The sequence below is a fragment of the Odocoileus virginianus genome, chromosome 30 (assembly GCF_023699985.2).
Source record: "Odocoileus virginianus isolate 20LAN1187 ecotype Illinois chromosome 30, Ovbor_1.2, whole genome shotgun sequence".
NCBI classification, from domain to species: Eukaryota; Metazoa; Chordata; class Mammalia; order Artiodactyla; family Cervidae; genus Odocoileus; species Odocoileus virginianus.
The window spans coordinates 31599909-31607602 of NC_069703.1; the positions used below are offsets into that span (position 1 = coordinate 31599909).

The following is a 7694-nucleotide window of genomic DNA, read 5'->3' on the forward strand; positions in this document are numbered from 1 at the left end:
CATTACACTGACCCTCCTCTGGGCTGACAACATAGAAGACTGCGTCTCACAGAAGACCTGGATTATAGATCCCCCCAAGCATCAGGAACCACACTTCTGTTTTTCCCGAACAGGCCCGCAGGAGTTTCTCTTGCTCAGGGTAGGAGAGGTGAAAGGCTGGGTTTTTCTTGTAACCATAAGGACCGAGGCAGACATGTCAGAGCTGGTGGTTTATGTCCATTATCCATTTAACTTCCCCAGTAAGCCCGGGCACTTGGGACAAAGCGATCTCCATTGAGATGAGGGCGCTGAGGCTTAGGGAAGTGGTGGTGGGGATTCGACTGAGCCAGTCTGCCACTGAGGGAAGTGTCAGTCCCTCAGTCCTGCCCAATGTTTGGGACCCCGTGTACCCCATGGAGCCTGCCAGGCTCCTCTGTCCATGGGATTTTCCAGGCAAGGATACAGGAGTGGTTTGCCATTTCCTTCTCCAGGGGACCTTCCTCAACCAGGCATCGAACTCGGGTCTTCTGCACGGCAGGCAGATTTCTTACCGACTGAGCTACCAGGGAAGCCTGTATTTTTAACCCCTTACATGCTGTTCCCTTGTACTAGTTTGTTCTCACACTAGAAGTACCTGTGAGTTACACACACACACACACACACACACACACACACAGAAACACACTCACATACAGTTTGCCAAATAAATTGTTTTATTCAGAAGCGCCCACCCGGAGTGTAGCTGCCACAGCTAAACATGACTTTGGACTTGAAGAAGAGTGGAAATGGGAGGAACAAAACCTCTGGCTGTCCAAGGAAGCAGGGGCAAGGAGCTTGGCATACACACCCAGATCTGTGCTTGTCTTTCTAGATAGACAGGGAGAGAGAAGGGCTCCTGGCTGGTCTCTAGGATGGAAGAGGGGGTTTCCTTCATTTGCGAGGGAACATGGCTAGGGCAGGGAATAGGGTGCTAGAGTGGAGACTCAGCCCTGGGTGGTAAGGTGTCCGGGGTCGGGGACCTCTCAGCACTGGGGGGCATGCCCCGTGCACCGAAAGTTGCTGTAATATTGGAGCTTTTTATTGTAGGTGTTCTGGTTTTTTGCAAAACAGCTGGCGGCCTTTTTATCACATTCACAGAGTATGCGTCTACACACACCTCGATCCTCTGAAACCACAAGAACATAAAAACAGGGTGGGGATTTGTTAATATTCTATGGTTCCTTCTGGGAATTCCGAGGGACAAGACACAGCCCCTGTTCTCCCAGGGTTTCTAGTCTGGGACAAGCATTGACGTTCAGATATTACTGGCTGATGAGGAGACAGAATTCTGCCCTCAGGAAGCCCACACCCAGTGTCATGAGAACACCAGCCGCTGAGCACTGGGGTTCTGTGAAAAGCCTTTCTCTTAGCCCCTGTCTCTTTCTTAGATGTGTTCAGGTGCAAAGTCCCCGGCCCCTGGAGTCGGGGAATGGTTCTTGGTAGGTCATGGTCATCCCTGTTTCCTTTGTAGGGATTAGTGTAGGGGAAGCAGGCGACCTTGCCCTGACCAATGAACCACACGGGAAGGTCTGCTGGGGGCTTCCGGGAAGGATGAATTTCCTCTCTCTGAAAAGAGGCTTGTAAAGGAAAACCTCCTTTGTAGGGTGAAGCCACAACTCTTGGAGCTCTGAGTGTGCCTTGGAATCACATTGACAACGGGGCAGAGAAGAAGCCTGGGAAAGGACTGGATCCTCAGCAACTGAGAAGCTGCCCCAGCTGACCACCATTGTTATAGGGAAGGGGCTTCCTGCCTCTTGTCTGCATCATGACCACACAGCCCCTTCCATCGGTCTCCATCCACCCTCAGCCAGAGCAAGTCCTCTGAAATGCGAGTCTGGCCGTGTCACTCCTTTCCCCAGGAGCGCGCTAATTCTTTAGGACAAAAGGTAAACAGAACGCGACACCTCTTCTTCTCTCCAGCATTCCCACTCACCGCTCCGTCTCACCCTCACGTTTCCCTTCCGCAGCACAGAGCTGCTCCAGCTCCCTCTGGCCCCCTGGGCCCTGCCGTGTCGTCTTGGTGGGACGCCCCAGCCCTCCTTCCCCTTGGCTCCCCTCCGCCTTGAGGGTGCAGCTTGGAGGTCACCACTCTGAGGAGCCTGCCTTGGCGCTCAGGCTGTGCTCAGAGCCCCGCCTCTTCCTTACTGCGTACCAGAGTCTCCGTGGTGTTTTCCCTTTTGCTCACTTCCCGCTCAACCGTGAGCCCCTTGGGGCAGAGACCCGCCCCCTGTATCTGGCTCTGGTGCCCAGCGCAGCGGACACAGGAGAAAGAGCAGAGCAGGCTTGCGCAGTGGGTAGGGCTTGCTCTTACCACACGTGATTTGGCCCCGGCGGATAGACACGTTGTATTTCAGTAACATGGTGCCGCATCCATGATGCTTGAGCTGTTTGTAACAGCAGTCATGCGCCCAACAGCACCTGTGACAAGGCTGAGCTATGGGGACGGCCTCCCCACGCTCCGGGGAGCCCGGTGCCCCGTGGGTTCCCCCACCCTGACCCCGAGCAGAGAGCCAGGGATGAGGGACTAGTTCAGAGCACAGTTTCCACCAGGATGCCTGCTTTTCCAGCTGCGGCTCGCTGCTGTTCTTGGACGTGGGGACACCAGCGTGAGCCTTTGGCTCCCCGCCCCGAGCTGGGCCACACGTGGGCAGAAAAGGGAGGGCCGGGGCTGGGCTCACCAGTCTGTTGCGTCCTTGGGGGCCCCTCGGCCACGCAGTCCACAGTAGCAGCCGTAGGCTCCGTAACTGAGCAGGGCTGTCTTTCCCGTTGTGTGCTTGATCATAGTCGCGAAATTCCACAACGCTCCATGGACCTGCAGAAGGGCTGGAAGGAAATTGCTTGGAGATGGGACCTGGGACCGCATGTCCACCTCTGCCTCTCTCTGCCGCTCCCCTTCCCCACAAAGGTCCTTGTCTTCCTCCCACGGAGAGGGGGACAGACAAGGGGAAGGGAGCCTTGGGAATGAAGGAGCCTCCTTCCCTGGGCTGTTGCCCTTCTGGTGAGTGACAGTGAAAGTGAAGTCGCTCAGTCGTGTCCGACTCTTTGTGACCCCGTGGACTGAAGCCCACCAGGCTCCTCTGTCCAAGGGATTTTCCAGGCAAGAATACTGGAGTGGGTTGCCATGCCTTCCTCCGGGGGATCTTCCCAACCCAGGGATCGATCCCGGGTCTCCGGCATTGTAAGCAGATGCTTTACCCTCTGAGTCACCAGGGTGAGAGGTAGGATGAACACTTACCAAAGGCCATGATCACTGCCAGCAGCAGGAGGGTCTTCATGCTGAGGGTTTGAGGGTTCTGTTGGGGGAGAAATACAGAGAGAACGGCCTAGACCCCTCTCCCAGGTGATACTGTCTTCTGCCCTGGGCTCTGCTTTCCCGCTAGCATTCAGCAGTTCTGAAGAAGACAGCCTTTAAAAGAACTCGCAGACACGCTTCTCAGCCCCAGGCGGGGTCCAGCATGACTGCCTTCACCAGGCACACAGGACATGGACGTGGAGAGGGCACTTTCCAGCTTTGTCGAACTTTCCACTGGTCAAGACCACTCCTCCCCACAGTATACACCAATGAGACCTCCACGCTCCTTCCACCATCCTGGAAGGTGGTGACCAGATCATCGTACAAAACTGGGAGATCTCTGAGGTCTTGGGCTGTGGCCCCCATTAGATATTTCTGACTCACCCTCCGCACTGGAGTCAGGGCTTGGGAATTCTGTCCACGGAGTCCAATCTGCAGTGTTTTTCTTGAGAACTAAAGCAGCACCCTCTCTTTGAACCCTTACACTTGTATACTCACACACACACACCTACTCACACATCCTTCTCCAACTCACACACAAGTGAATGCACAAAGCATACACTCCTGTGCTCACCTACTATGGTGGACCTCCTTTATCACAGTATATTCACGTACGCACACAACACACTTGTGCACACCATGCCTTCTTTTCTTACTGAATCAGGCACATGCAGACTTGTGCTCGTGGGTGCCTGCATGTGCATGCACACCCATGAACACTGTAGCCACGTGAAGGCAGCCAGTGATCAGGGACTGGGTATTCATTTCTGGCTCTTTACTTCTCAGAGGATCCCAATGATCCAACATCTCCAAGAGATCGCCTTGTTTATTCCGAACTCCAGTTAGATAGCTGATCCCTCTGGGAGCTTGGGGGTTGGTGAGTTAGGGGACGGGGTGGCCTTGTGGCCAGTTGTTGGACTCAGAGTTTGGCATGCCTCTCCCCTAGGCAATCCGCCCTTTTTTTGCCTCTCATCAATCAACTAGCAGGACAGAGCTGAGGATGGAAACACCTTATGTGCCGTTAGCTGATGCCAAATTTTAGATGATTTTGTGATCTCTTTCTCCTGAGTGAATAAACTCTGATAATCAGGTCTGGGCATGACCACTAGTTACCCCCCTGAACCCACTTTCAGGAGAGGGCAGGGGCCACCTGCTGTTGACCAGTTCCTTTCTTCTGCTAAATATGCATTTGGGAATAAGAAATAGGGCATTTAGTGTTATTTATTCAATCAATCAGTCATCCACAGGAAGTACATATTAAGCCTCCACAAAGTACCAGAACCCAGGTGAGGCTCTCAGGAGGTGCTGGGGATTTTCCCTGCCCCCAGTGGCCCCTGGGACCTCCGCAGGGACGGAACTGCTGTGGGGCAGATGGTCTTCCCGCTGACATGGACCAGCATCTCCACTGGCCCTTTTCCTTCCTCTATCTTCTTCTGTTCTTCCTTTGTTCCTTCTAGAAAAAGCTAGAGGGTGTCCTAGCTTCCCTCTACCCTGACTCCAGGCGTGTACCGCTGACACTTCATTCCCAGTCCTCCCCTGTTTGGAGATGGAACTGACTGATGCTCCTTGAATCTACTGCTCTTTCTTCTTGAACCTCAGGGAGTCTGTGACTCTATTTCAAAAACAGACACCTTCTTCATGCCCTTCACCACTGCTAAGAATTTAGTTCCAGTGGCCTTCAGTTAATAATTCCCAGCATCCATCCCCAAAAAGCCAGTGTGCAGAGGCGATGTTGCCCACCATCATTTCACTTGCTCCCCACATTCTCCAGGCCTCCCTCCAGGTTAGGCTCAGGAGACTGCATCTTGCCAGCAAAATGTGTGCATCAGTGCTGAGAGCCACTGCCAGACTGAAGCGGGGTAAAGACCACCTACAATGCCCCAGTCTTTCTGTGCCTCTCATGGTGCAAACAGAAGATGAAGGCAGCTTGGATCCCTGCGTTCCAGCATGAAGGTCACTTATTCAGAAGAATCCTGCAGACATGCAGCAATGTTTGCATGAGTGAGAAATACACTTTGGTTTCTTACACCACTGGTCTTTGAGATCAGTGAGCAGCAAACCTGTTGCATGGTGCTCTCAGCCTATCTCTAACCAGTGTTGCGGCTGGATGAGCCGGCGTGGTTTTTTTGACTGCAAGGTGCACTTTAACAATAGTCATCAGAGATCTTTGAAAGAATAAAGGTTATTACTTACAGGACCCGGAAGAACACAGCACGCCTGGAGCCCCACAGCACCGCTGAGGGTAGAGAGAGAGACTGAGATCTTGGGTCTGGGGTTCCGCTTTTATTGGGGCCAAGGGTGGGGGCCTAGGCTTTTTTGTGTTCACTTTTTATTGGTGGATTTAAAATACCTGAGCTGTAATGGAAAGTGCAGGAAGAGGAAAAAAAAAAAAGAAACAGGTGGCCCGAATAGTCGAATTAACTAAATCTCTAAAATAAAGGTGTGCCTGGCAAGGTGTTTATTCTAGATAACTGTCTTGGACATGGATGCCTGGCAATCAGAGGTTATCAGGCATGAATTGAAGGTTATTGGAAACTTACTTTACAAAAACCCAAACAGACACCCCAAACAACTGTCAGGGTTTACAGTACAATAACCCATCTATACCGACTAACAGCCGTCCCAGGCTGCTTTCATCTTTAAGATACAATTTCCTTGAAGAGCTAGACCTGCATTAAGGGTTGACTCGTGTCCCCGCCAAATTCCTACGTTGAATTCAGACCTCCAATAAGACCTCAGGATGTGACTCTTATTTGGAAAGAGGGTCTTTGTGGCGTTGATGAGTTAGGATAAGGTTATTAGGGTGGACCTAATGCAGGATGACTGTTGTCTTTAGAAGGAGGGGAAGTTTGGACAGAGAGACACACATACATCTTCAATGGGAGAATTCCACGTGAAGGTGAAGGCAGAGATCGAGGTGGGGATGCTTCTATACACCAAGGAAACCTAAAGATGTCCAGATCACCACCAGAGCCTGGGGAGATGAGGGAACAGACCCTCCCCCACAGACCTCAGAAGGAATCAACTTCATGGTGCCTTGATCTTAGACTTCTGGGCTCCAGAACTGAGAGACCAGAAATTTCTGTTGTTTAAGCTACTGAGGTCATGGTACCTGGTACAAATTCCTTACAAATTAATATAACATCTGGGGATCTCTGTGGGTCTTGGCAATCGGGTCTGTGGACAAAGAATGCCCCCTGCCATCTCAGTAAACAAAGGATGGGGTGGCCGTCAAGCCATCAGCCACCCCTGACAGAGCATCCCGAGGGGACTCAGGATTGGGACAAAAAGAGGATACTGACTCCAGGTTAGGTAGGGTGCATACCACAGGAGGGATTTCATTAAACCCAGACTCTTTAAGTTAATTAGTTAATTTACTGGCTGTGTTGGGTTGTCTTTGCTGGGTGCGGGCTTTCTTAATCGTGGTGAGTGGAGGCTGCTCCTTGCTGCAGTGCGCGGGCTTCTCAGTACGGTGCCTTCTCTGGTTGCAGCGCGTAGGCTCTAGGCACGTGGACTCTGGAGCTGTGGCTCACGGCCTCTCGAGGGGTTGATCGGTAGTTGTGGCTGTGCTCAGGCTTAGTTGCTCCCAGGCCTGCGGGATCTCCCCGGACCAGGGATTGAACCCACGTCCCCTGCCTTGGCGGGTGGACTGTAACCAACGGGCCGGCAGAGAAGACCATGGCCAGACTCTTGCGTCTGCCCACACAGACAAAAGCACTAAATTCGTTAGCTTGAGATGTCTGGTTTTTCTTCAATTAACAGTAATTTTTGATGCTCTACTACCTGCTTGGGGTGTGTGTATGTGTGTGTGTGTTTTCAAAAGCCCCTATATATCCCGGCTCCTCCCTCACCTTTCAGTACCATCCTCAGAGCTATCTGAGAGGCTGCATCCGGGCTGAAGCCCTCAGTAATGCCCCAAGTAAAACAATTCTCAAGGTTCAGGTTCTGCCTTTTTTTTTTAGTCAACGGATTTTTACTCTCCTGGCCATTTGTTTTCGGCCTAAATGAAGGCTCAGAGGTGACGGGCTAGCCTGTGCCTTTTGTTAGGCACCTCAGTTCAGAATATTGCCGTCCAATGGCAGGCAGTCTGGTCCTCCTCCATACATCCTGGTGGCCCCTGGCATCGTGCCCAGACCCCCAGGCTCCAAAGGCTCTGGAGGTGTCACACACTGCCTCTCCTCTCCTCACCTTTTCAAGATCTCCCTGGAGAACTCAAGGTCCATGATTTGGCTTCTTGTCTAGCCACCTTCATCCAAGTGGCTGCAGACGGTAAAGAATCTGCCTGCAGTGTAGGAGATCTGGGTTTGATCCTTGAGTTGAGAAGATCCCCTGGAGAAGGGAATGGCTATCCATTCTGGTATTCTTGCTGGAGATTTCCAAGGGC

General features: G+C 52.2%; 2 protein-coding genes across 2 annotated transcripts in view; both read right to left on the reverse strand.

The window, feature by feature from the left end:
- LOC110140648 (phospholipase A2, membrane associated-like) overlaps positions 1–2032 on the reverse strand; it is a 50693-nt gene extending 48661 nt beyond the window's left edge. Inside the window, exon 1 of the mRNA XM_020899184.2 lies at positions 1952–2032. The gene's annotated coding sequence lies outside the window, so the exon portion shown is untranslated. The remainder of the gene's footprint in view (positions 1–1951) is intronic.
- Positions 709–3293, reverse strand: LOC110140645 (phospholipase A2, membrane associated-like). The gene is made up of 4 exons (XM_020899182.2): positions 3254–3293; positions 2697–2841; positions 2330–2436; positions 709–1144 (listed from the first exon to the last, which is right to left on the reverse strand). The coding sequence occupies exons 1-4, from the start codon at positions 3291–3293 to the stop codon at positions 1002–1004; spliced, it is 435 nt and encodes a 144-aa protein (XP_020754841.2). The 3' UTR covers positions 709–1001.
- Positions 3294–7694: the final 4401 nt, after the last annotated feature.

What these genes read in the sequence shown, in the direction of transcription:
- LOC110140645 (XM_020899182.2), bottom strand. Translation starts at nt 3,293, where the DNA reads ATGAAGACCCTCCTGCTGCTGGCAGTGATCATGGCCTTTG. An exon ending in GGCAGTGATCATGGCCTTTG is followed by an intron (nt 2,842 to 3,253) that starts GTAAGTGTTCAT and finishes ATTTCCTTCCAG; the next exon opens with CCCTTCTGCAGGTCCATGGA. An exon ending in CCGGGGCCAAATCACGTGTG is followed by an intron (nt 1,145 to 2,329) that starts GTAAGAGCAAGC and finishes TTGTGGTTTCAG; the next exon opens with AGGATCGAGGTGTGTGTAGA.